At 46.9% G+C, this 25,970-nt stretch overlaps 10 protein-coding genes across 10 annotated transcripts; 6 read left to right on the top strand and 4 right to left on the bottom strand.

Annotated features, from left to right (window-relative positions):
• Positions 1 to 403: 403 nt before the first annotated feature.
• AGABI2DRAFT_190602 (hypothetical protein) lies at positions 404 to 1,690 on the bottom strand. Its single transcript, XM_006458194.1, has 4 exons — positions 1,576 to 1,690; positions 1,462 to 1,522; positions 1,094 to 1,398; positions 404 to 834 (listed from the first exon to the last, which is right to left on the bottom strand). Exons 1-4 carry the CDS (start codon positions 1,670 to 1,672, stop codon positions 599 to 601), a joined length of 699 nt encoding a protein of 232 aa, XP_006458257.1. The 5' UTR covers positions 1,673 to 1,690; the 3' UTR covers positions 404 to 598.
• Positions 1,691 to 1,814: 124 nt separating this feature from the next.
• On the top strand, positions 1,815 to 2,194 carry AGABI2DRAFT_64191 (hypothetical protein; the record flags this gene model as incomplete). The annotated part of the gene is made up of 4 exons (XM_006458193.1): positions 1,815 to 1,865; positions 1,922 to 1,987; positions 2,035 to 2,088; positions 2,144 to 2,194. 4 exons carry the CDS (start codon positions 1,815 to 1,817, stop codon positions 2,192 to 2,194), a joined length of 222 nt encoding a protein of 73 aa, XP_006458256.1.
• Positions 2,195 to 2,269: 75 nt separating this feature from the next.
• Positions 2,270 to 3,709, bottom strand: AGABI2DRAFT_216678 (hypothetical protein). Its single transcript, XM_006458192.1, has 10 exons — positions 3,567 to 3,709; positions 3,416 to 3,507; positions 3,248 to 3,364; positions 3,155 to 3,186; positions 3,057 to 3,100; positions 2,936 to 3,008; positions 2,714 to 2,873; positions 2,570 to 2,656; positions 2,468 to 2,508; positions 2,270 to 2,410 (listed from the first exon to the last, which is right to left on the bottom strand). Exons 1-10 carry the CDS (start codon positions 3,597 to 3,599, stop codon positions 2,304 to 2,306), a joined length of 786 nt encoding a protein of 261 aa, XP_006458255.1. The 5' UTR covers positions 3,600 to 3,709; the 3' UTR covers positions 2,270 to 2,303.
• A 2,482-nt stretch (positions 3,710 to 6,191) lies between these two features.
• On the top strand, positions 6,192 to 7,512 carry AGABI2DRAFT_134046 (hypothetical protein). Its single transcript, XM_006458191.1, has 9 exons — positions 6,192 to 6,442; positions 6,502 to 6,513; positions 6,564 to 6,604; positions 6,661 to 6,694; positions 6,743 to 6,907; positions 6,972 to 7,074; positions 7,130 to 7,184; positions 7,236 to 7,280; positions 7,336 to 7,512. The coding sequence occupies exons 1-8, from the start codon at positions 6,217 to 6,219 to the stop codon at positions 7,254 to 7,256; spliced, it is 657 nt and encodes a 218-aa protein (XP_006458254.1). The 5' UTR covers positions 6,192 to 6,216; the 3' UTR covers positions 7,257 to 7,280; positions 7,336 to 7,512.
• Positions 7,513 to 7,726: 214 nt separating this feature from the next.
• AGABI2DRAFT_134045 (hypothetical protein) lies at positions 7,727 to 10,691 on the top strand. The gene is made up of 14 exons (XM_006458190.1): positions 7,727 to 7,886; positions 7,940 to 7,954; positions 8,008 to 8,292; positions 8,341 to 8,424; positions 8,487 to 8,493; positions 8,548 to 8,735; positions 8,786 to 8,865; positions 8,925 to 8,946; positions 9,003 to 9,118; positions 9,168 to 9,446; positions 9,499 to 9,610; positions 9,711 to 9,917; positions 9,966 to 10,368; positions 10,424 to 10,691. The coding sequence occupies exons 1-14, from the start codon at positions 7,787 to 7,789 to the stop codon at positions 10,602 to 10,604; spliced, it is 2,079 nt and encodes a 692-aa protein (XP_006458253.1). The 5' UTR covers positions 7,727 to 7,786; the 3' UTR covers positions 10,605 to 10,691.
• Positions 10,692 to 10,971: 280 nt separating this feature from the next.
• On the bottom strand, positions 10,972 to 12,802 carry AGABI2DRAFT_115264 (hypothetical protein; the record flags this gene model as incomplete). Its single annotated transcript, XM_006458189.1, has 9 exons — positions 10,972 to 11,092; positions 11,144 to 11,412; positions 11,462 to 11,818; positions 11,867 to 12,026; positions 12,075 to 12,198; positions 12,246 to 12,359; positions 12,422 to 12,479; positions 12,526 to 12,609; positions 12,662 to 12,802. The coding sequence occupies 9 exons, from the start codon at positions 12,800 to 12,802 to the stop codon at positions 10,972 to 10,974; spliced, it is 1,428 nt and encodes a 475-aa protein (XP_006458252.1).
• A 131-nt stretch (positions 12,803 to 12,933) lies between these two features.
• AGABI2DRAFT_183336 (hypothetical protein) lies at positions 12,934 to 13,884 on the top strand. The gene is made up of 3 exons (XM_006458188.1): positions 12,934 to 13,150; positions 13,208 to 13,533; positions 13,593 to 13,884. Exons 1-3 carry the CDS (start codon positions 12,948 to 12,950, stop codon positions 13,733 to 13,735), a joined length of 672 nt encoding a protein of 223 aa, XP_006458251.1. The 5' UTR covers positions 12,934 to 12,947; the 3' UTR covers positions 13,736 to 13,884.
• A 117-nt stretch (positions 13,885 to 14,001) lies between these two features.
• On the bottom strand, positions 14,002 to 15,928 carry AGABI2DRAFT_190595 (hypothetical protein). Its single transcript, XM_006458187.1, has 7 exons — positions 15,808 to 15,928; positions 15,079 to 15,750; positions 14,883 to 15,018; positions 14,714 to 14,826; positions 14,473 to 14,662; positions 14,305 to 14,414; positions 14,002 to 14,249 (listed from the first exon to the last, which is right to left on the bottom strand). The coding sequence occupies exons 1-7, from the start codon at positions 15,889 to 15,891 to the stop codon at positions 14,145 to 14,147; spliced, it is 1,410 nt and encodes a 469-aa protein (XP_006458250.1). The 5' UTR covers positions 15,892 to 15,928; the 3' UTR covers positions 14,002 to 14,144.
• Positions 15,929 to 16,346: 418 nt separating this feature from the next.
• AGABI2DRAFT_199713 (hypothetical protein) lies at positions 16,347 to 17,802 on the top strand. Its single transcript, XM_006458186.1, has 4 exons — positions 16,347 to 16,701; positions 16,766 to 17,049; positions 17,108 to 17,205; positions 17,288 to 17,802. The coding sequence occupies exons 1-4, from the start codon at positions 16,385 to 16,387 to the stop codon at positions 17,723 to 17,725; spliced, it is 1,137 nt and encodes a 378-aa protein (XP_006458249.1). The 5' UTR covers positions 16,347 to 16,384; the 3' UTR covers positions 17,726 to 17,802.
• A 2,977-nt stretch (positions 17,803 to 20,779) lies between these two features.
• AGABI2DRAFT_216667 (hypothetical protein) lies at positions 20,780 to 25,170 on the top strand. Its single transcript, XM_006458185.1, has 21 exons — positions 20,780 to 20,898; positions 20,957 to 21,244; positions 21,305 to 21,404; positions 21,458 to 21,808; positions 21,862 to 21,971; positions 22,012 to 22,304; positions 22,359 to 22,887; positions 22,938 to 23,068; positions 23,128 to 23,239; positions 23,285 to 23,334; positions 23,381 to 23,435; positions 23,490 to 23,610; positions 23,659 to 23,702; positions 23,761 to 23,768; positions 23,815 to 23,937; positions 23,993 to 24,056; positions 24,110 to 24,422; positions 24,471 to 24,655; positions 24,717 to 24,814; positions 24,873 to 24,960; positions 25,016 to 25,170. Exons 2-17 carry the CDS (start codon positions 21,086 to 21,088, stop codon positions 24,260 to 24,262), a joined length of 2,403 nt encoding a protein of 800 aa, XP_006458248.1. The 5' UTR covers positions 20,780 to 20,898; positions 20,957 to 21,085; the 3' UTR covers positions 24,263 to 24,422; positions 24,471 to 24,655; positions 24,717 to 24,814; positions 24,873 to 24,960; positions 25,016 to 25,170.
• Positions 25,171 to 25,970: the final 800 nt, after the last annotated feature.

The following is a 25,970-nucleotide window of genomic DNA, read 5'->3' as shown; positions in this document are numbered from 1 at the left end:
GATGTGACTTGAAGGTAGACTTCGCGATGATTCGACGTTACCATCTGGACACAATTATCTCGACCATGACTGCATGACTGGCGATAACTGAGCATGTTGATTATGGGTGGATGAAGATTTGAAATTCTCCATTTTATACCCTTTACTAGACGCGATAAATTGTCACCAGAAGTCGACGTCAGAACTGGCATCTGAACCTAATCTCCCGGCCTTTGAAACCTAATGTGCCGAAGCTAGGGTGGTGATGGCAGGTGGTGAATAAGCAATAAACATTAAATCTTGCCCATCACGGAAAAGACTGAATCTGAAGAACGTTTTTTTTGTCATATGTATTAACCGACGATCCTTTCTCAAAGACGTAAGTTCGTAAGTTGGCCCATACATAATTGATACATGAACTGGATCGACACAAGAATGAAATTGTGACAGGCTACACAACGTCCTGGAAGGCTCTGACTGCTGACATGCAGTGCAAGTCCAAACGTTCAACCGGCGTTGAGATTTGTTTGCTAGCCGGCGCCATAGACCTACCAACGTTTCACTAATTCGTAGTATTTGATTCACGATGAAACATTTCAAATTGTTTGCAAGTATACATCTATACCGAACCATTGAAATCCACGCGTCGCAACGCATTCCGCAGTTGGCCTATGGTTCTTTGTTCCGGGTTTAATCTTCTGTCTCTAGACATCCTTTCAACATCATCGCCATATTTGTTTACAAGCCTTCTGAGATATAAAACTTCTCCAGCGGACGGGGTTCGAGGACCAACACCTGATAATGAAAAAGATAAAGTGTTTGAAGCGGTTTGCGGTACAGATACACATTCAAGGCCTGTTTGGAATGACCAGATGAGTATTCTTATACAGCAATATCTTGGCCTCATGGACTAGCAAGAAACCAATAGAGCAATGCTGTGATCCGTTCGCTACAGTGCATCTTTTGAATTCGCTGATGCGACGAACGGGTCGGTTTGTCGGAATAGAGTCTTTACAGATGAACTGCTGCCCGCAAGCCCCTCCAGGAAGCCAAGTGGACACATGCGTGCATCCCATCTAGCCAACGCCTTCAGGATAAGAGAGCAAATACTCACCCCTGACAATAGCCCCTACAGTCCCTAGAGCTTCATGAGTACCTCCGTTGATGGTCCATTTAGACAATGTGTCGGTGTCAGTGGGTGGTGTGGGCTGTCTCATGCTCGTATTGATATGGTCCTCGTTCATCTCCAATCGAACAATCTCCCCTGCTTCGCTCCGTATAATTCTACCAAATGTAACAGGAGGGCCTTTCATAACTTCATCCGTTGATGAAGATGGATTGTTTTCGGACGACACCGCGTGTTCTGACCCTCCTGACGCCAAAGGATTTAGAGAGTGTATCAAGCCCAAGTTACCGTAGCTAGTGATGATGGAAATGTGTATGTCAGCCTGATACAATGTAGAAAGGATTCAACATGCACACTTTTGCTTCGTTGTTTTGCTCTTATCCCAGGCATCTTGTAAAACCTTTGGTCCTCGCACCGCTTTGGAAAAAATTGATTATTGAAGAGTGAGTGGATGAATATATTAGCCTTACGGGGCATTTTTTTCATATTTCGTTTCGAATTCTTCACAACGGAGATGGGACGGTAAGACGATGATCGTGTCTTGCGTCGTTGCCTCGGATTTGCCATGCTTGAAGCTTGAAAATGATGGTCCACTGGGAAAGTGAGTACCTCATTACGGGGCACGTGATGACGGCATCATCCGGCGACGTTTTCCGCTACCCTCCGCAACTTGACCCAGCTTTCTTCAATATCTACGTGGTGTACTCCGATGGCACGTGTTGTTTTCAAAACCCAAGCACCAGTGAATGCCGCACTCGCTGTATGTTTCCCTGCCAATTTCATTATAAAATGTCATTCACCTATCCAACATTCCAGGGTTCAAGACGGTGGTTGACAACATTAGGAATTTGGGGCTTCGGCGCAGGAGCAGGCGCACTGCTTGTACGCTCAAATCCCCTTGCTGTTCTAGTGCTTATTATTTTTTCTAGTTTCTGTCTGTTACTCCATTAGTGCGACGCGAAGTCCTCGTAAAAGTTCCTATGGTCAGTTCATCCGCGTTCCCGAAACCTTCCCTCGTTTAAACGACTCCTTCGCTAGCTCGGCAACTACTATGAGGATAAGACTCCTGAATCGGATAAACCTTTTTGAATCCATCGTACATAGAGATCAGCATACCTCGGAATACAAACATACTCCAAGATTCCACGTGTCGTTTATGCACGAAAAGTAATAATCTGCGCTCCTACCCGACGCCTACTCATAACTTAGATGATTCATGTACATGAGAATTCTCCGACGTGAGGTCTATTCCAAGTTTAGCCTCAAGCTTCTTCAATGCGCCCAGTATTCCTCCAATCGGTACGACTGAAAGGCAGATACGAAAGTTAACATACAGATATGACTTGAAGCTGAGTTACTGACTGATGGTATCCATGCCTAGTTGTTTCGCCGACTTCAAATTTCTGCGTGCGTTGAAACTTGAATATTGAATGATGTGCAGAGTTTGTCTGGACGGACACGTACATGCCAATATCGTCTAGAAAGATAGCCTCATGAGGTTTCAAGTTATTCCTGGAACACGCCATGAGATAGAATTCAGGTTCTGGCTTTCTATTTCCGGGTTTATGACCGTTATGCAAACGTTTCATAGATAAAGTCAAATCTTACCGCATTCCGGATGCGCTGCTATCACAGAAATCATCAAAAAGCTCTAGAAGGTGATCTGGAGTTGCGCCATCCGTCCAGCCCAAATATTCACGTTCCGCTTGTGGTACTTCAACTTTTCGGAAGTTATTTGTCAAAGCAATAACTTTCCATTTGCGGGCTCCTGTAAGCGTGCACATGCGATTTCAATTCATAGCTGGCTCGGCCGAGCAAGCACCCACATACTGCGGATTCGAAGGATGGCTTCTCGAACATAAGGATTGTAAGTTTGGGCTTCTCGCATCATTATCCCGAACAACTAGGAGGAACGCTCAGGCTAACTCCGGCTATGTTAATGTCAACTGACCTCCCGCCCATCAACATTTAGTTGTTCTGGGAGAGAAGGGCATGCTGAGGAGAAAATCCGTTAATCTCGTAAATAAAGCAGGTAGAAGTAGCCCCTACGAATTCCCTTCTTTGCGCAATACGATTGGTACCTGAATATTGGACTGTGAGTATCAAGCTATCGAAGAAGTGGCAAATCCTAAGATGACATACCATTTATTCCCGTTTTCCGCGTCTGATAAATCACGGCCGAAAGCCTCGTAAAATTCATATATAAGCAGCTCCCCTCGCTCGAATTTTTGCCATGCTCCTTGTGAGCCACGGCCAACACTTCGCAAGACATCAGCACTGGGACACTTGTTCAATTGGATTAAGGCGAACATTGAACAGTTTAGATAGTTCGGGGGTAAGCCGCACTTCTTTTCGTAAATGGTGATTCCAATGAGAGGACTTCGAAGTACGACCCCACCAATCTGCAAAATGAGCGTCACTCATCGGTGCGCGAAATGTTGCAAAAGACACAACGACGAACGTCGAAAATGACGGCCTTGAAGTCAGTAGACATGTATGTTGCAAGTCGGATAGATTAAAGCAGGATAGACCAAAGCAGAATGCAGTCAAACCGACGAGAGGATTGGTTGCAGAATCCAAGCGCTTCAGCAATGATGATTTGGCCGGCCGCCGGTTAAGAGACGGATATGACGAAAGCCGAAACGACCGAGCACGTGCTAATTTTGAACTCTGAAGATCTGAGGATTGATGTTGATGCATTGATGCATTAATGGTCGGGATTCAGCCGCACGACGGACTCTAGCGTGTCACCCCTTCCGTCCCGGTTGTACGATTTTTTCGGACTTCTGTCTGCAAGTGTCGGTCGACTTGAAACACCCAACAAAAAATAACTGCCAAATCTACAGTTACTAGATACGAGGACTCTCCATGAATGAGCACACGAACGTACTTTGCAGGCTATTCTATGAACTGAAGTGGAATCGGCCTAAACTGGCGAGCGAATCCGCCAGAATTTCCAAAAGTCTACATCTACCGCAAGCATTCAATTAAATGAGAAAAAACCGTTCAACGCCACATGCTATCCCACGTCAAACCCGGCTACACCTGACTTCTCCAAATTAAACCTTTGGCGAGTTTCCTAACTCCAACGCACCCGTCGTTCAAGCCTATCAAGAAAAGCGAGGACGTGTCGGTAAGTCCGTGAAGGAGGGGATCCAGATCCCATCGACATTTTTCTTGGTGGTGGGCAGTCCAACTGGTAACCTGGTACCCAAGAGAAAAACACCTCCCGTGACAGCGAATAGAAGAATGAAACAGTGTTATGTCTTGCGTGTTAGTACACAAGGTGCTGGTGCTTTGACTCGGGCAGGAGTCCCGCAGCTGCAACAAAACCCGTTCGGTGACAGCAGGGAAAGATCATATTTCTCTAGGATTCTCGTTCTTTAAGCAATATCCTTGTTTGGCAACTAGGTTTCATCAGGTGCGAGCCCAGGATTTCTATTCAAAATGGGTTTTATACACCAATCATAGCGGAGCTTGTGGTTGCCTTCCGGCATGTCTATTCGACTAATTGGCATTTCTTAGCCTGGGTATGTGCGATCAATACCCTGAGATTGCAAGTGCCTGCCTCTGCTTTATTGCTGGGGTTCCATCTGGCTTCGTTTGACAATCAGGATGTTTGATACCGCGGACTGCAAACCCCGATGGGTTCCGCGCTTTTATCTTGGAAAGAGATTTTTGAAAACTCGAGGTCTCACTTCCGTGCGGACCACTCAGTACGTATGCAAATGGCGAGTCATCCTCAATCGAGTGACCGATGCCATGCTGGTGCGGGACGTACATCGACGATGTGATTCCCAGCTACTCGGCGATTGGACGACCGACTGGGCTCTTACTGTAGCATCGTCATTCAATCCGGAGCGGTGGGTCTTCTGCAAAATTCAGTTCACGAGACTTCTATCCTCTCCATATGCTTTTCTTGATTGACCAATTTAATAGACCGTGCGCGCCTGGAGTGACGCACTAGCTTCCGTCTGCTGCATTGTTATCACGCCCGGCGGTTCGTCACGATCAAAGACTTCACAGATAGAGAATCACATTGCATAACCCTGGCATGCTTCGTATGCAATCTTGGCGTCTTTTGAACGGCAAAGAACTGCTTGTCTGGTAACCAGGCTTGACGAACATCGGTATTGATTAAACCACTTCTAATTGGTACTAGCCTCATAAAAACCAAAGGGCGTCATACCCGGTCGCCGTTACCTGCATCATTGCCTTCGCGTCGCATCGACGACTCTGCTGTGTTTCTAACAAGGGTTTGAGCGTCTTTCCGACCGTCATTTCGACGTCGTTCTACATTTGCTTCTAACTGAGTATCAGCTTCAAATCTGGGGTTGGAAACAAAGAAATCGAAGTCTTGAAGAGGCCAGATGGCAAGGGCTGAAGGTGCGTTGGATTTATCAGTGTATATAACCCAAAATTGTATTTCCAATTCTCTAGCCGCAGGACATATGCATCCGAATCTGCATTTCATTTACGTAGATTCACGTCACGCTGGTTTCCCATGAACTCCGGGTGAATCTGCAGATCTCGGATTGATGCGACAGATGTCACACTATTTGCATACGGTCAACGTGACGCCATCTGCAAGTTGTCATCGTACTGCCACCTGTTGGAGATCTAAGTGTCGTATATATATATAAATGCATACACACCCACGATTACATCGAAACAAAATTCTTCCAGCAGTCCTTGACGTGATACCAAACCGGTGGCTCACTTAACCTGCAAAGCACCACGACTTGTAGTCGCGGACGACGCGGAGATAGCCAACAGTAAACATCGGTCAGGATAAATAGCCTATGTAGTGGACGCTCGCGCTCAGTTGTTGATCGCATCAAGGCCAAGCGTCAAGGCCTCATGCACATAATCAAGGCCTGGATGACAGTGAAGCTGATAACAATAGGCGTTCTCTTTATCGCCTGCATCGACGTCCGCCGTTGTGTTTTGGGCAGGCAGGCTTGCGTTCGATATGGATATATTTAGCGCAGCGCGGCAGGGAGGCGCACAGCCACAAGCCCTGGCAATTGGCGCAGCATCAGCGCTCCAGCAATGGGAACGGGCATGGGCGCCTTGACTTGCGGCACTTCTTCTCGGCTCTCTCCTTACACATGTACGGAAGAAATCAACCTCAGCGCAACACGAGCTATGCTGGCCATCAGCACGGCTATCAACAACAACCACACGCCAGACACCACACAATTCACTACGGCGCCCAAAGGCCACTTCAGCCGCCTGCTGGAGCAGATCCGCAGCTTTGGAATTGGTTTTCTACAGTGGACGTAGATCGATCAGGTTCCATCTCAGTTCAGGAGCTTCAATCTGCTCTTCTCAATGGTATGTTTGCAGCCACTTGTGTGATTCACAGGTTCATAACCATGATTCGTCTCTGCCAGGGAACTGGACAAGTTGAATAACTTTATTCTATTTGCCCCATATCTTTACAATCTCTCCCCAGGATTCGATCTTGACACGGTGAAGATGCTTATGGCTATCTTCGTATGTTTTTGTGTGTGCTATGAGCTCGGGGGATTGTGACTTAGTTATTCTCTCAGGACACCGATCGGAGTGGTACGATTGACTTTTCTGGTTCGTCGAGCGGATATACGCTTGTCCACCACTCTAATTTTCCCGCAGAATTTGCGCGTCTTTGGAAATACATCGCGGAATGGCAAAATGTCTTCCGTCATTTTGATAGGGATCGTTCTGGCTCTATCGAGGGGCATGAGTTAGCGGAGGCGCTACGCAGCTTTAACTATACATTGGCGCCCTCGCTTCTGACTTTGATTGAATACAAATACGGTAAGTCATTTGAAATTGCTGCCCGACAGTTTACATCGACAAGCCTGAGTCGGTATATAAGCAGCTTCGGCACCTACGAGCGGTTACGGCCCTCCCCCGGGAATTACTTTCGATCGTTTCGTGAGAGCTTGTGTTGTTGTCAAGACGCTTACAGAAGCATTTCAGCGGTGACTATTTCTTGAGCGTTGTGTACATTACTAGAATCTTGCTCACTATCTGTAGTTACGATAGTGACCGCGATGGTTTGATCCAGATAAACTACGATCAATTCATGTCGGTGAGTATCCATTAGTGTTCCCAAATGCTAGCTCTGATTACCTCTTTGTAGATTGTATTAACCACTCCTTGAAATTTACCTGTTCTGTCGAACCATGTAAGCGAGGGCCTGGAATTCTGGTCACTCTATAATTACTAATTTTTGTATGCAGGTATAAACGAATGATCAGGAAGACGATCGCTTTCAGGGCCCGTCGGTTATTTTTTCTGGTATATAGTTTGGCTTGGCTGTCAGAGGGTCTCTGGATTCTGTTTTTGGCAATGTCCGTCGATCCAGTATAACGAATGTAACTTTTCTGCCCATTTATAAATTACATGCGGAAGCAGGCAGGCAGGATCACAGGGAAGAGATCGAACAATGATCCGGTTCCCAGTTTCCCAGTACTTTTATTGCCAGCGGCTGTATTATAGCGCTGGTTTACGCTGTAGTTAAATGTGTCTGAACTTTCCTGAAAAATTGGAGGTAGAGTGTCCGTGCCTGCGAAATTGATTTCACATGGTAGCGACCGGGATGCGACCGGGATATCAACTTTGTCGGGGTTTCTTAAGGTTTCTTACTCTTACAACCCTCTCATAACTCCGCTCTCCCATCTTCCCTCCTCAATGCCTCTGAACAGAGAAAAAGTCGTCGACTGGCCCGACAATCTTCCCTTCGATAGACAGTCAATTCCTGTTCCTGGAACAAAGCGCCCTGGACAAACTGGTTTGTGAATGTCCATCTTGACTTGACCACCCCAGCTAACTTTTATACACCAGCTCACTATCGCAATGGTACATATTGCGAACGATCTTTCTTCACGTAGCATGCTTATGTCTCCACTCAGCTCTTTGGGGCTTTATCGACGAGAATACTCCTAACCATTTCGTGACCCTGGATCAAATTTTTGAGGGTGGACTAAAGACGGGTAGAGAACGCGAGTTCCTAGGTTATCGTCCCATCCTTTCGATGAACCCTCTCAAATTCGCGGATCAATATGAGTGGCTGACATGGGGTGACGTTGATAACAAAAGAAGATATATCGGCAGTGCTCTACATAGTCTCTTCAGCAAGGGTGAGGTTGGAGGAGGAGAACATGAAACCGTTGGTATATGGTCTGCGAATCGTCCAGGTGTGTCTCATATAGATACACATACTTATAGTCGTCTGACTAGCGCAGAGTGGCAAATCCTCGATATTGCAATGCAGAATTACAAGAAGGTTTCCGTGAGCTTGTATGACACATTGGGCAAGGATGCTGTTGGTAAGATTCGGACTTTCGACTTCTCAGCTCTTAGTAACACTATTCGACGCCCACTCCTTCAGAATACATGTAATGTGACTCTCTCAACTCTGGAATTGGCCCTCCTCACACCTGGTTTTCTAGTATCAATCATGCGCACACCACCGTGGTGTTTGCGACCTCGGAACATGCATCCACCCTCCTCAAGCTCGCCCCTAAAGTCCCTTGTTTGAAGCTAGTGATTATCATTGACAGCGTTTCTGTTCAATCCGCCAAACTCTTTGCTGAGTGGGGTCAATCCGTTGACATCAGAGTACTGGAATGGCATGAACGTACGTTCATTATCAAAAAGCAGTATTCACGAATTTCATTTTCTTTCCAGTTGAAGCCTACGGGAAAGCTAATCTTATTGAGCCTATCAAACCCGCACCCGATACGATTGCGTCCATTTGTTACACTTCTGTGAGGGACAACTCTCTCCCTTCTAGGCTCACTACTAATCCAAATCGTCCTCCTGCTAGGGAACCACCGATAAGCCTAAAGGTAAACCGTCTTGTCGGATCACATAGGATGTCTGATTTAAGAATAATGCCTGTTAGGCGTGATTCTCACACATAAGTCACTTGCCATGGCCGTCAGTTCCAATTTGTACGGCCTGACCTTACCCGACGATGGCATTCTCATGTCATATTTACCTTTGGCTCATATCTATGAGGTGAAATGGTTCTTCTTACTGTCTTTAATTGAATCTGACTTCGTCCCAGCGATTATGCGAGCTCTGTGCGGTAGCTGTTGGTGGTCGAATCGGGTATTTCTCGGGCGATCCTCTCCGCCTACTCGAAGATGCGCAAATCCTGAAGCCAAACCTTTTCCCTTCAGTTCCCCGCGTCCTGAACCGCATATATCAAGCAGCCATGGCCGGTGGTAATGTTCCTGGTTTGAAAGGGAAAATCTTCAGGAAAGCCTTGGATACTAAGTTGGAAAGACTCCACGTCACGGGCGAGGTTACACATCCCCTTTGGGATAGGATCGTTTTCCGAAAAGTGAGAGGCTAATCTGTCATTCTAATTTGGTAATTTGTGAACTGTTCCTCAGATCCAAAGAGTCCTTGGTGGACAACTTCAACTCGTCACAAGTGGTTCAGCACCTATCAGTGCGGAGATCATGGACTTCATCAAAATCGCGTTCGCATGTGAGGTTAGCGAAGGTATGTCGTTCTGAGATAATTGACTTCATAAACTAACATTCGTTTGAAGGGTACGAAATTTTCAATTTTATTGATTGCATCTAACAGTTGTTCTTATGTAGATATGGCATGACAGAATCTATGGCGACATGCACAAGATCTTGGCCAGGCGATCCCAGTGCTAGTGGTACCGTTGGGCCTCCTGTGCCGGTCAACGAGGTCAAACTGGTGGATGTTCCATCTTTGGGCTATACAACCGAGGACAAGCCAAATCCTCGTGGCGAGCTTTGTATTCGTGGCGCTAACGTATTTGTCGAATATTACAAGGGCAAGTCGATCAGGCGCCTTTGACTATCTCCGCTCACCTGCCATATAGATGCAAAGAACACCAAAGAAACCATCGACGAGGAAGGTTGGCTGCGCACTGGTGATGTCGCCGAAATCGATTCTGTTGGTCGTGTAAAGATCATCGACCGAGTCAAGAACATAATGAAACTTGCGCAGGGCGAATATGTCGCCCTAGAGAAGATTGAGAACTTGTTTAGCGCTTACCCTTCCCTTGCTCAAATCTACGTCTACGGCGACTCGCTTCAGTCATACTTGGTTGCAATCATCGTTCCCGATCCTGTTGCTCTCGCCAGTATTGCATCGGAAATGTTGGGAAAACATATCACCCCAGAGGATCAGGCAGGACTGGAGGAGGCAATCAAAGACGCTCATGTGAACGCACATTTTTTGAGTGGGTTGACGGCCTATGGTCAGAAACTTGGTCTTAGAGGGTAAATATTTTCTTTGCAACGTTGCATGTTTGATGATTGATTTCACGTATCATAGATTCGAGATGATCAAGCGAATCCATTTGTCTCTTGTCCCTTTCTCCATTGAGAACGACACTCTCACTCCCACTATGAAGATCAAGCGACGAGAGGCCACAAAGCTCTACGAAAGCGAAATCGCTGCCCTCTATGCCTTGGGCGAACCTACTTCGAATAGGACATCGAAGTCTCTTCTTTAAAGATAATTGACATTTCTTAATCGAGGAGGCCCGGATTTTTTTATTATTTAATGGGACGAGCAAGTTCCAATGATATGTGCCTATGCCAAAAATGGATTCCGTGAAATAATTATACATAATGCTATGGTCTATTGTCCACTATACTTCAAGGTGTGAGTCCAAATGGTAGGAAGAGAACTTCAAGTTACGACGCTTTGCAGATACGCACGATATCCTTGGACAACAAACATCCCAGAAAACATATGAGGACCATGATGATAACCCATAAGTAGCCTCCTGCAATACGATGCTCAGTAGACCAAGCAAAGATCGAACTGTAGTGCTCTATGAGCCGACTATTCGAAAAGAGCAGTTAACAAATCAACAATCACCTAACGAATGCAGGTGCTCCTGCTCTAGCAATGCTCATGGAAAAAAGGACTAGAGCATTAGTCTTCGCAAGGGACTTGGGGCCTGGAGCGTGCTCCTTGCAGAGAACAAGACTGACACTGGATGCCGGGTTGAGTAGGGAGCTGACTCTCAGTAAGCGTTGCACTCACGAATATGACAACCAGGCAAACCTAGACAGCGCCATTAACAATGCAATCTCAGTCCAGACAAGCGCAAGCCCATGTGAACTACGGCCACCCAAGGTAGAGATCGTAAAATGAAGCAGGGGAAACATTGCAAACGTTACAGGCCACAACAGCATGAAGCAGCTGTACAACCTTGCGTGGGAGAACCTCCGGAGCAGACTAGGGAAAATAGCTAATTGAATAATGATTGAAGAAATGCCCGCGATGGCAAGTGCGTAACCAATTTGAGGTGCCTGAGAATAGTCAATTCTTTGGTGGCTCAGGTTCGAAGGAAACGCTTACGCCAAAAGATAAACCGCCAGATTCCACAGATGTGTAACAGAGTAAAACAAAGATAGCCTCAAACGCTGTGCCAACGAAGCACAGAACAAAACCGGATAGACACAAAACGCCAATGATAGGAATAGCAAATAGTTGCCGTGTCGTCAAATCTTCTGAGTCCGTGCTGGATCCGGCGCCAGCGAATACCCGCACGGAGTTATTATGTGTATCGAGGGTTATACGAGTCCGCGATTCGAGTGTGTTGACTGAGGAAGCTGTTATTACGAGGGTGCACGTAGGTGGTGGTGCTCTCGGTGATTCCTGTTCGATGCCCACTTCAGATTTACCATAAATATGGGACGTAGACTGTGGGAGAGTCTTTTCTATAATGTTAGCGACAGTTTTTAATGTTTGAATATAATTTACCTCGCAAAGGTACAGGTGTGCGAATAGAGCTGCAGATAGGGCCATAAGGCCAGAGAAAAGGCAAGGCAGGAAATGCGGGTACTGTCGAAGAAACGCGGAAGAGCCGAATAGTTGCGGGAAATGCTCAACAGGATCGACAAGCGCCCCACCGATAATAGGCCTGAAAGAGTTGTAAATCTCGATCATAGTGACAATGGAAAGGAATCACCCTATGACATTACCAAGCGGCCAAAAGAGACCAAATACGGGGAAAGCAAGAACTTGATTGCTTTGATCAGTGATTTCACCCAGAGCCGAGTGAAGTACTGCAGTGGTTCCAGAAAACAGTCCGGCTAGAGACAATGAGACAGATCAGGAACACAGTACAAACATCGCGTACCTAGGCATCGGGCAATGAGGATTTGTGATAGACTCGACGTTAGACCAAAGAATACAGTTGATATAGCAAGGCCAGCGGTGCCAATAATGATGACTGGGCGGCGACCAATGACATCTAAGCGAAGTGTTGCTTGTTAGAAAATTGGACGAAATTTGGATATGTCATATGCGGCTGACCGGAAGTTCTAGCCCACTGGTACATGACAAGTAGCTGAAAGAAGGCAAAGCTTGATTCCTGGAGAGAGGTTGAAGAAGACGTCTCAATTGCAAAATGGACGTACGACGAGGCCGCTGTAGAAGCCAATTTGCGACCCGTCGGAGACGATGTTGAGCGAAGAGAGGAGCTGGTTGATGTACGGGTATATCTGGCGGTGATGTCAGTATTTTGGGTGATTGGGAAGCATAAATGGGACTGACTTGGGTGAAGGTCAAGGGGTCCATAAGTCGGGTGGCGCACAGAACTGCAAGCTGCAACTTGGGCAGGGGTGTTGTGTCATTGGGCGCATCTTGTTGCGCGTCGACGGCTGGGAGGAGAGCAGTCTCTTCGGAAATATCCATTGCCAAGCCATGTGTTCAAGCAGGATGACGTCATCATAACTGGATTCGGACGAGGACTGGTGTTTGGCAACTGACAATAGAAACAAACACAGAGCGGTTGCTCGGACTGATGCACAGCCATCAATCTCTTCCTTGTCCTTGATCCATGTCTTTTATTCACGAAAATCCCGTCCTCGTTGCGCCCCGCCCCATCCGCCTCGCCGCCGCTGCCGCCTCTCACCACTCCATCTTTGCTCGGCCAAACCCCATCCGACTCCTTTCGCCGGCCGCCGAACGTGCTGTCGACCGCTCGCCAGATACCGACGACACTCGCCTTTCTGCCGAAACCTCTCCCCGCCCCTCTCCTCGGTGAGCTCAGCCCCTCACGTCTTGCCCCCTCCTCACTCACGCGTCCTCTGTTGGCAGATCAGGCCTTCCCTCTGAGGCTCTCGAGGAATTCCTCTCCATCCTTCGTCCCTCCATGTTTCCTCCCAACTCCCCTCGTCGCAGGACCGCAAATACCGTTCCCCCATGGCATTACGAACGTTCCACCGTCAATCTTAAGTCTTGGGCTCGCCTAGAAGGCGCACCTATGAAGAATGAGACCGACGATCTTGACTTACCTCGTTTCGCCAATGATGGCTTCTCTCCCGCGCCTGTGGGAACAATCACTGGGGAGGGATTAACCGACGGCGACTCTTTAATGGATGGAGACAACGCTTCTTTCCGCTGGTTCTCGTCGAATGTGCTCTGTCAGTTGTCTCCCTCGTCTATATGTACCGATACTGATCTTGCAATCTGGAATATCTAGCCTCTCCTGTTTCTCGTATGCACACTCGCAACCCCTTCCTTCGTCATGCAGCCCTTCAATCCCCCACTCCTGTTGTCCCTCTTTCTCCTGCTGCCATACCCCTTCCGACTCCCTCCCCAGATGAATTGCTTGATCTTCACTGAACCATTCGTGACATGTATCCACTCAGCATTGCATCTTTTGCGCAAACATCCCTTAGCATTCTACTTCGGCATCACCGCAAATATCGCATATATCTATATCGGATTTTTAAAATCTCGCTTGGTCGAAACTATTATCTTTTGTATTTTTGAGCCACGTTTTCTCCCCGTAGTATCCCATCGCCTCAAATAATCGTCTGCCGTATACCAATATTCTTTCCTTGTGGTTTTACTCTCCTCGTTTTGTTGTGTCGTTATCTTCCTCTCTGATTAACCTCACGGGTTCTTAGATTATATAAATAATAGCGGATTGATGAGTCGAGTATGTAGTCGTTTTGGATGTATACTTGTTGTGAATGCAGTACTGGTACATATAAATCTGAATGATCCTACATGGTTGTGATCGTCGAATCTAAGGTTCATAAGGAGATCTGCTGGGACCTCCTGCACCCGCCGTCAAATATTCTGCTTGTCCGCTTTCATTGATGAAGAAGCAGTCTTCGAGGCGAACTCCCACCTGTCCACGCTTATCCTTTAGTAATCATTGGCGGTCGAGTGTGGTTGGCACTTACTACGCCTTCAATGTAGACTCCGGGTTCATTGGAAAAAGTATGTCCAATTTGAATGGTATCTGTGCTACCACCATTGAGGTATGGCGCTTCGTGCACTTCCAGCCCTATTCCTGGCAAAATGATGGCCGTTCAATCAAAGGCATGTCGAACGGGAAAGGCCAACTTTACCATGACCCAAACGATGAGTAAAATATTCATCAAGTTTCGCAAGGCGTAACGCAAAGCGAGCATGCTCATCAACAACTCGTGCGGTAACGCCTTCTTTCGCTGCTGAAATCGCAAACTCTTGTGCCAGATGGACCATAGACCATTTGTTCCAATTATCAGACGATATCTTGGACGATGGCAGAGCAACAGTCTGAGAGAAGTGGTAAACCAAACCGCACAAAGGTCTGTAGAAGAATTTTACCCTAGTGACATCGCTCCAGTAACCATACAAATTTGCAGTACAGTCAAACAAAGCAAAATCTGACTGGCCGAGAGCTTTGTTGGTGCCGCTTCCGTGTGGAAGGGCGGCGTTGTCTGGGATCACCGTACTCTGAGCGTGAGTGATGTAAGTATAAAGACTGTGTACAGACCACCGAAAAGTGTCAAGCATCCACCACCAGAGAGGCCACCATCAGCAAATACAGTGGATATCATATCTTGAGCTTCAGATTCGCGCATTCCAAAGTACATTTGCTTGTGCACATGGCGAATGCCGAGAAGGGTTGCCTTGAAGTAAAAAAAAAAAAGTGAGCGTATAAGATGAGCAAGTTAAAAATAGGATCACACCTCATTGACGCATTTCATGATCTCAATTTCAGAGTCAGATTTTCTCTCCCTTAACTGATTTATCTCCTTGGGTGCCGATGTTACAGTCACATTAGTGCCCGCGAGAGCGTGCTCAAAGCCATCGTAAAGAAAATGTCGCGCGCTATTATCGATGAAGAGCTTCCTTCCCACGTTAAGCGAGTTTGGGGCCGATTTGAGTTGAAGAGCTTCAACGGCCACATTATACGGATCCTGTTCTTCTGCCCACTCGATATATCCCGGAGTCGACGGCAAAGCTAAGAGCTTGGCCCGAGGAGCCTCGAACTTCGGAGTCAATAACGAAACCTTTGCAACTATATTGCCATCTTTCCCTGTTTGATGAGGAGTGACGATGACTAGTAGTGGCCTCTCCGAGAGTTTCCAGTCCGTGGTGGAGAAATTGGCAAAGTATTGAGTATGAGCGCCTGGCTCGGCTATGTATGCTTCCGCGTCGAGGTCGTGCAAAATCTGCGCAAGCCGATTTTGACGCGAAGTGTATTCAGACCGAGATATTGGAGGGATAGCCGACACGCAAGGGTGTTTGGGGGATTCGATTGCGACTTCGGGTTTGAACAGAGAGAATCGTGTTGGGCTTCCAAATCCAATATAACAAATTAGGAATACGAAGCATAACAACAGTGAAATTCGGTATTTCTGCAATATAGATTGCTGTGTTGAAGAGATCGCGGCGAACGAAAAACTATCAAATACCTTCCACTGATAATCAGTAACTCTACTCTCTACGGTGTGTCGCCGTAGTAGAACACTCCGACTCGTTTCCTTCAACATTCCCATCTTCAGTGTATAATCCTGTGGAAGGTGTAGTACAAAGGGAGGGTATGAGTGCTCGGCAAGTGCCAAGAATTGAGTACTTATAAGGAAGGATTCGTGAGGCTGTGCCACTACTTGGGATACCCGTTTGGTCAGCATTTTTGCACACAGTATGGACGACACCGACACGCTCATTGCGCTTGTTTCGAGCTTGCTCAATCGCCCCGTCGAACCTGAAATCATACTAGAAACGCTTGTAATCACACACGGTGACGTTCAACGCGCTGCTGAGATCCTTAACGACGCCAATGACTCCAATGTTGGGATTGCTGGAGGAGAAAGGAAGAGGAAACAACCGGCGAGCCTTGACGCATGGCTGAAGAACGCAAAATCTTCAAAGAAAGAGTGTATAGACCTCACTCAAGCAGAACATGCGTCAAGTTCTATTACTACCACCAAGCCTAGATCTAATAATCGGATGGCATCTAAATCGTTAACTAAGCCTCCTACAGACTTGATGACCATCCTGCGACAACCACATACTCAAGAGCAATCAAAGACACATAGAATCAGAGGTCTACCGCCTCTCATGCTTTCAAATCCTTCTATGGTCACCGAACATACTCCCTGCACGCTTCACCTGTCCGTCCTACCTCCTGACCTTGCGTGCCGACTCTTCTATGTCATGATAGGCGCCTCCAAGAAATGGCAGCGTAATAAATGGTGGCTATTCGATCGAGTGGTAGAAAGTCCCCATAAGACATCCTTTTTCGCCAGGCCAATGAAAGCGAGTGGAAGAAACGTCGACGAATGGCAGGAGGCTGCACGATTTTGGTATGATGCAATCTATCCCTTACCCTCGTCTTGTCGGTGCATCTCTTGACTCCATGGCATCTAGGTATAACGGACGAATGACGGACCCTCCCGAAGAGTTTCTGCCGGAAATGGAGCAAGCGTGCGAAATCGTCGAGAAAGTCGTAAATGAAGAACTGAAAAAGCGGAATCGTTACCCGCTCGAGTATGCTGGAACCCAAGGGAAAGATTTACGGTATAACAAACCGGTTTGGGAAGCGAATGTTGCAGCCGCGAATTGTTATGAAGGGGCAAAGGAAAGCGTTGGATTTCATTCCGATCAACTGACCTATCTTGGCCCCTACCCGACTATTGCATCGTTAAGTCTAGGTACGATGTTACATCAAAGCTTGTTCTGACATTGAAATATCATTTCTTTTTGTATTAGGTACCACGAGGGTGTTTCGGCTTCGCGAGGTTATACCTATAAACCAGGCAGAATCTCGACAGGCGCGGACATTTAATATACCTTTAACGCATAATTCTGTGTGTGGCGTTCCTGTCATAATCCCATGTTTCCCACTAATTTTCGGCATTTGCCTCCCGTGTCATTTCCGCCCGCCTCCAGTTAACTATCATGCATGCCTCATGTCAAGAAAGGTTCAAACACTCTATTCCACCACAGTCCACAATAGATTTGTTCCGCCCGACAGTGAATCCCGACATTGCCACGAGTTCGAAGGCCTCGCCAGGGTCATGTGTTACATATCCCCCATCGAACTGTAGGATCAATATCACCTTTCGGTTCTATAGGCCGGATTTTCGGCCGCAGAGCATACCCAAATGTGATTGTGGCGTTCCGACAATCCTGAGACCCGATATGAAGAGTAGGACTGATGGAGAAACCGAAAAATATTGGTGGACTTGCTATGCGGGTGCCCAGAATGACGGTAAGGGATGCAAGTTTTGGAGAGTCATGGATATGGAAAGAGAGGGTCGTGGACCCTGCGTAGGGGACTTGAATTCTCCCAAAACTGACGGGAGGAGTGAAGGTATGAAGGTTTGAAGTGGCTTTATGTTAATTACCATATCACCTCCCTTCACGGGACCAGCAATAATGGATCCTTGTTGTTGTCCCACCTAGACGATGCTGCCGAGTGGAGGTTTCATTGATGCCATGCAGCCCCGGGATCCTGGACTCTCATTATTGACCACGTCGTCTTACTCCACTTTTGCGACTTGAACTTGGTGAGCCTGGAGGTAATCTGGTTAACAGAATCTTATGTTGACTACTTAGGTCCTTTTGTCAAACAGCCCTTAGAGCTTACCCTTGCCGTATAAGTCATAGCCCAGAAGGCGGTGACTATCTCAGCGCAGCAGCGTTTTTGTGTGTATTGAACGCTTTACCTATCCGTCCGTTCCGCGAATGAACAAGGTGGTCGAGTCTGACACTGTGCAGTATGGTGCTGATAGCGAATGCTAAAGCTGATCGCAATTAATTAGTGTCTCAGAAGTAGAACTTGAAGCATGCCTTCTGGGGGAAATTTTTGCTTTTGTCTAGAAAGGAACTTGGCTGTCTTTTGTCTCTTGCGTACTCTGGATCATCTCAACTTCACTCAGGTCCTCCCTCCTTACCTCAACAATCCGATGGAAAGCCTCGGGCTGTCAGTGATCCAGCACAGATCGCCTCTTATATCTAATGGTACGTGTTTGGTCAAACAATGATGCGGTCGGTACAATACCGTCGATACTGTCCATTCCATTTTATCAGGAAAGCGTCCGTGCCATCGCCCAACTCAGTGTGACGTGTCCTTGGGGTGCCTTATTCGGTATGACGCTACTGCCGATAACGACGCTCCACGCTCTGGCATTGTTGACTTGGCGCCAGTCTACCGTCGGTCGACGTGTGATCCTAGTGGGAGCTGCCGGTACGATGTTGCCACTTTTTGCCGTTATCCCAGGATTTCAGTTGAGTTCTGATCTCAAGAAGATTTGATGAGGTCTCGAATCACCTATAAACTATTGCACTTAGCCATCATAGGACCATGCCTGGAATTTCGGAGTGAAATTTAACACTTCAACCCCGTGCCAGTGAGTCTATTTTCGGGAAATGTCGCAGCCATTTTATCAGTCCTATGTGAAAAGACGGATGGAGGCAATCTTCGTTTATCCATTACTTGTCATTTTTTGGCCCGTCGAAGTGACGGTACTAAGGTGAGTTTGAGTTGTCCGGTGTCCTTGTGATATTACTTTTTGTTTTCTGTGCTATATCTTCCATCGCATGCCTTTACAATCTACTACGCCCTTGAATCGTCATTCTAACTTCATCGTCACTAGTTCCATGGCAAGAAGCGGCCTGCCAGATCCTGCTGACAAGTTTCTTAAAATTTCTGATTTCTTCAAGAAGTATCTATATTTCTTGCCGTGCTCGGTTGCCGTGTATTTCAGCGCTCTCGGCTCATCTCGTGCCAATTCTCCTTAGAAGGGATGGTTCTGATTCTCACACACACATGCGCGATATATTTCAAATCCATTCACTTCAACAGGCATCAAAAGGCACAGAGAGATTTGGTCGGAGTACTCCTATCAATAAAACCGAAAATACGGGACAACAGATCATCAGGAAGGTGCGACGAGCCGCGGAGAGATATTGTATCAGACGCCTCATGACCACCTCAACCCCAGATGATTTTCTTATTGGCAATTGTTTATGGCATGTGGTGCGTATATGCTAAGGTTTTCTTACTTGATGCGTCCGCTTCAAAGGCGTTGTAATGTAAGTGTTTACTTCTTTTCTATTTTTTTTTTTGCAGTTTTGAACCGTCATCCCACTTTCCTGCATGGATTCCTAGTGTTCACCCTCCTCTTCCGACCCGTGCATTTATCTCGCCTACGACTGCTCCCTGCGGTCCCAGTAAGACAACGTGCGAGTGATGTTCATCCTGATACTTATCATGTTTACGGTAAATACTTATTAGGCCCTGTACGGTACGGCAACTCCGGGCTCAAAACCGGTTGATTTTGAAATCGACGGTTTCCATCTCCCAAGAGTCAGGAACCGGTTGTCCCACGGTTTCCCGACCATGGTCGCGCACGTCACACCATACATAATGCACATGCCTTCCAGCTAAAGCTTGTTGTCGGCTTGATTACCCTTGGCCCGTTCAACACTTCAAAGTGTCAGATTGTCGCATCGCAAGAACTGGACCGTTTTTAGCTTGTCAGAAAGTTTTTAGGGTTCTTACCACTAATGTATAATGCTGATTGGTGGCATATTGAAGTAGTAATGTAGACGACTGAAAGGAGATGAAATGGCTAGTACAAAATTGGATGTAAGCCAATTTATATCGTGCAGACTTGCAGTAGGTAGATTCAACAAAGTGGCAGCATGTGTGGTAAGACGTGACACGTCTCTCATGAGTCATGGGCTAGCATGGACTGCAGAAGCTGCAGATATCGGCGTGACAGACCGATTTGAAAACCGTAGAGAGTCGCCGAACGCGCTCTCCTATGTTCAAGTCAATTGATATTGAAGTCGATCGATTTCAAAACCGTGGGAACGAAATTTGGCAGGCAACGAGCTGTAGCTCGGAGTTGCCGTACAGGGCCTTATCTGCTTGACGATACATTTATTTTTCACGCTTACTTTATTCTTCTCTCATACCAATTGTCATAAAGATAGTATCAATGAATCAATGGCGTGTCTGTAGTGATAGTAAACACGTCTCTCTTTCTTTCTTAGTTTGATATATTTTGTCTTTCAATAACCTTTAACAATAAACTGTAGTCATTTCGTTCAATACACTATTTGCGAATCACAGATAGCAAGGAGCGGCGCTCCGCGCCGCTTCGGAGCTAGTACTATTAAAGCGCGTGTTCGTCACCTTGCCGCATCCGCACTTTACCATCGAGGCAACTCTCCTCACTGTGGGGTATATAACCTGTGCACCCCATTTTGAGCGCAACTTTGGCTTACTGCATCGTTCGTCACAATGACGGACAGAGACCCTGGGCCTTCAACCGACTACGGTATGTATGCCAACATTATGTGTATATATACGTATTAACGGGTTGCAATTATCAGAGAGTTCACCGTTATTGCGTAGTCCGGAAGAAGAGGGAAACTTTGAAGAGCAGCCCTCGTTCTCGGACCGTGTCAATGCAGTCGCGCAAGAACCACTCACTCCCCTTACCAAGATTCTGTTGATTCTGGTCTTAACACTGCTTTTGGCCAGCTCTGTGAGCACTGTGAACTACAATCTTTGCATGTTTTTGACATGTCATCATCAACCTCCAGGTCTTCATTGGTCTCTTCGCTGGGGCCCAACACAGGCTTGACCTCGAGCGTGAACATGGTGAGACAACGGCCACTACAACTGAGTACAGGACATTGTCTCCCACCGACACACGAGTTATCACAAAGACAATGACAACAACTACGACAAAGACTAAGAATTCATCAACAACGAGGGTTGGGACTGTGACATCGACTACCACATCCACATATACAGTCACTACTACATCTCAAGTCACGAAGACAGCGAAACCGATCCCAACTCCGGAGCCCACAGGAAACCCTGATAAGGTAAATAATCACAGAAGCAAGAGAGTTTCGATTCACTAGTAACTGTGTTTTAAATAACAGAACGTGTGCATGGAGCCTCACTGCATACTCTTATCTGCGTCTATTCTTTCTTCTCTTGATACAACCCAGGACCCATGCGAGAATTTCTATGAATACACCAGTAAGTGAACGGAGTCTTCTATCAGATACGAATTCTCATTGCTTGTGGTGTAGATAATGGCTGGTTGAAGGCCAACCCCCTACCTGCTGACAAACGTAGTTTTGGTAACTTCGAAGCTTTGGCATTACAGAACAAACAGGTGATACAGCGTTTTTTGGAACCGTCCCATGGCTCGCTCGCTTCGTTGGACTCATATGATCAAGAAACTCTCCGAAAGCTTCGTGATATGTACTCTTCCTGCCTCAACGAGGAAACACTAGACAAAAACGGCAATGCTCCGCTGGTATCTCTTGTCAAATCGATACGCAGCTTTTTCAGGGAGGAGGACACCTTTGTTGACGCAACTAAGCACAAGAAAAAATCAAAAGGGCTTACGGCCGCCCTTGGATTTATTCACTCAAGAGGTAAGGACTTGATACGTTTCTACTGCGTTCGAAATTGATCTGGTCAATGTTAGGAATCGGTTCGCTATTCTCATTCAACCTCGAAGGTGATGTCGGGACTGATCCCAATCACATGGTGCTATGGTTCAGTCAGCCAGAATTTGGCCTTCCATCAAAGGCGAGTGTTGACCATTGGCCCCTACGCTGGACTAACAAAAATGCAGGAATATTTCCAAGAGGAACCTATTCGAAAGCTTTATCAAGCAGTCATTGAACGTTTTCTTACAATTCTTGACGATGAAGACGATGCCAATATCATGGATACATCTTACAAACAAGAGGGATTTTCTGTTCAAGAAGGTGAAAAAATGTGGCCCCCTTGGCCCTGGCCACCCTGGGATGAGGATGGTGATGACGACGACGGAGACACTAGACCTCCCAAACGTCGTAAATTACACAAGCTAGCTAAGAAAGTCGTCGACTTTGAAAGTAACGTGGCAGAGGCGAGCCTTGATTTGTGAGTTTATGGCGGCCTGCCTTCTTTGACTCATGCGCTCATAGAGTTCTCTAGGGACGTATTGTTCCAGGATCCAATTGCCACTTATAATCCCTTCCGCCCCAGCGAGTTATTTGATGTTCTACCTCAGGTTGACTTTGAGACCTATTTCTCAACATTTACACCTCGACGGTTTCCAAACCGCATCATCGTAACACATCCTCCATACATGAGGGCTCTGGCGAAGATTTTGGACGAGACGCCTGACGAGGTCATTGAATCATATCTTGTAGTCAGGACCGCACTTGCAATGTCACCTTACTTGGGCATGAATACGGACGCCTGGCAAACGCAACGTACTCTGTTAGAAGCGTTGACTGGTATTAAAAAAGGTGCAGTTGGCGATCGTGGTGAATATTGCGTCGGGGTGGTCGAACAAACACTTGGTTTTGCCGCCGGCAGATTTTTCGTTAATGAAACTTTCGGGGGTGAATCAAGAACGAAAGGAACCCGAATTATCAACGATATCGTGAAGGCGTTTAAAGCATCGCTTGCCGGTATTGATTGGATGGATGAAGAGTCTGCGAATGCAGCCTCAGAGAAGGTAAAGCAATTCAGTCAAGTTCCCCAATCTGTAGACTGATAGTGTATGAGGCTGATGCGATTAGGATCAAAGTTGGATATCCCTTATCCCCAGATACGGAGGACTCTCGCTCTATAGCCAGATATTATAGCTCGGTTAAGATCAGCGCAACCAACTTCTTCGACAACATTTTGAACGCGCAGTATGTTCTCATCCCCTCATCCTGTCGTGACATTCTATCATTCAATGAGACTCTAACAGGAGCAGCGAGATTTTCAAGAGCTGGCTCAATCTGGAAATGACTAGAGATCCAGAATCATGGGACATGTGGCCTTCTGTGGTCGCCGCCTATTTCAAACCTCCTGCAAATGAGGTAAGACGTCTGTCCTATGCTATATTATGATTCAAATTTCTGTAGCTTGTTTTTCCGGCCGGGCTCCTTCAATCTCCTTTCTTTTCACATGACTGGTACGGTTTTCATTACAGCAGTTTAGCTTAGACTTAGGCTTGCTAGGCCTGGGTACCTCTTGTACGGAGCTTTTGGTCAAGCCGTTTCGCATGAGTTGACCGTAAGTGCGAGTAGATTTTCTGATTGTTCGTGACGATTATAGTTCATGATGTAGCACGCTTTTGATACTGCTGGACGACTCTATAATCAACATGGAAAACTCGAACAATGGTGGACAAATTCAACGAGCGAAGGTTTCAATAAAAAGCAGGATTGCATTGTTGAACAATTCTCCAGTAGGTCTTCCCTTGAAATGGTTCAAGTAAATGGCTGATGTAGCCCAGACTATTCTATTGATGATGGAAAGGGAGGAAAAATATACTTGAATGTGAGTGTTTTAACCTCTGTATAGGCCGTTGAACTCCGAGCTGAACCGACACTGTCAGGGAAACCTGTAAGTCATGCCTGCTTCTACCTTCACCTTTATTCAACCGACGCAGAACATCTGGGGAAAATATCGGGGATAATGGCTTCATCCAGGCCTACAGAGCTTGGAAAGCGCAGTATGACGACTCTTTGGAAGCTGGCGGGGAGTATCTGCTTCCTGGCTTAAACTATACCAGGTCTGTTTACCTAGTTTGGTTGTTTCTTCGCCATTTTTACGAACTTCATATTTAGAGAGCAACTTTTTTTCATCGCTTTTGGGCGCCTTTGGGCTCGGGCTATGAAACCAGCTGAAGCAGTGAGTGGCGTACTGAAGCGGTTTATGACGACGCCTGATAGCTTCCCTGTCAGGTTCAGCGCGTACGTACCGATCCACACTCACCCAGCAGATACAGAGTTGATGGAACTGTGTCCAATATCCCCGAGTTCGCTCAAGCATTCAAGTGTCGCCAGGGTGCAAGACTCAATCCTCCAAGAGAGAAGCAGTGCATATTTTGGGGATAGATGACCATATTACCTCCCTTCTTTTGGAATACTGTCAGGTAGATAGGGATTGGATAATTTATACTATAGAACACCTTTCGTACTGGGAACCTCGTTATTACCCGTCCGCTCAATGGCTTGCCGAATAGCTATGGCCACAGCCTTGAAGGCAGATTCTGAACTGAGTAGACGTTAGATGACTTTTACCTTCGGACTATATGGGACACACCGGTGGTGATCGTTTGCACCTCTAAGGACATCCACATGAAGGGTCACACCAGCGGCCATGGCGAACGAGTGGAAAATATGCGGGATCATTTCCGTGGAAAGGTCACCGATTTTTTCGCGCTTTAGACCAAGGTCAGTGACGCAGTAGGGTCGAGCACAGATATCGAGGACTGCGCGCGAAAGTGCCTGAGAAAAAAAAAATTCAGCCTTTGAATATCGAAATCGAGGAAGGTACAGTGATATTAACCTCATCCAGCGGAGCAAAACCAGTTCCGTATCGCTTTATGCCGCGCACCTCGCCAAGAGCTGTCTTGAAAGCCGTGCCCAACGCAATGGCGCTGTCCTGTGCTTACAGCAGCGGTTGGACGATCCATAATCTGAGAATTCGGATTTGTATACTCATCTGCAGTATGGTGGTCATCGATCCAGAGGTCACCATTACACTTTATTGTCAAGGACATCCCGCTATGTTTTGCGAGAGCGGTGTACATCTGAAGGAGCCACGATGAATACCGTACTCGCCACAGATAATTCACTGTGGCGTACGTGATCTAGAAAACCAATTCCAGTGGAAATTTGGATTGCTTGGCTTGAATCTGCGCCTGAGGCACCATCCAGGTCGATGAGGACTTCAATCTCTGTTTCTTTGGTTTTTCGCGAAATCGATGCCTGGCGGGGTGCGACCATGGTCGTTGGGGAGAAGGCGGAAGGTGATAGACAACAGACAACAACAAGCCGGGATACGAATGATCCTGATTTTCCAGTTTCCCAATGCTCTTGCCCCGGACGCGACCGCTGTTCCGCTCGCCTGCTCTCTCCCTTTCGCGAAATGTGCCCAATACATACCATCGTAGACTAATTTTTACTTTTCTTAAGAAAAAGAAACAGCCTAATGCTTCGCCCTCACCGAATCCTCTCCTCACCGAAGACAATCTATTCCACCCTTTCTCCAAATCCCCGTTCCCCGCGGTCCGCGCCAGAGGAGGAGCTATCCAACAACTTGCTCCTTGTCCAGTCTGTGCGGGCTCGCATACCCATATTCACGCTCACACGCAAGCACAACCTCGCGCGGTCAAATTCGAGTGTCCAGATTGCGGTTGGCCGACGCATTGCTCAGAGGAACACTGGAAAGAAGACACAGAACACGAAAAGTACTGTCATCGTCTTCGAGAAGCTAACGAAGACGAACACGACTTGAGGAGCGGAAGGCGGCTTCATGAGTTCGAGTTGCCGGGTGAGCAAACCATATTCGTCTTTTGTTGGAAGACTTGACTAAAGTTACACCGGATATTCTTTCAGGTCCACAGGGTTATGAGGAAACTATTTCATTTGCTAACTGGGACGTATATTGGTATACGCGGGGATTCAATTCCATGGATACCGAGAGGTCGCGTCGACACGCAAGTAAACTCCTCACATATCCAATCACTATCGGCGGCGCTCTGCATCAATACAGTAACTTGACGTTGAACAATCAGCGGCTTACTCCGGAAGGTAGCAG

This window comes from Agaricus bisporus, assembly GCF_000300575.1.
Source record: "Agaricus bisporus var. bisporus H97 unplaced genomic scaffold AGABI2scaffold_2, whole genome shotgun sequence".
NCBI classification, from domain to species: domain Eukaryota; kingdom Fungi; phylum Basidiomycota; class Agaricomycetes; order Agaricales; family Agaricaceae; genus Agaricus; species Agaricus bisporus.
Note: the sequence above shows the minus strand (reverse complement) of the source record. Positions and strands in the feature narration are given on the sequence as shown.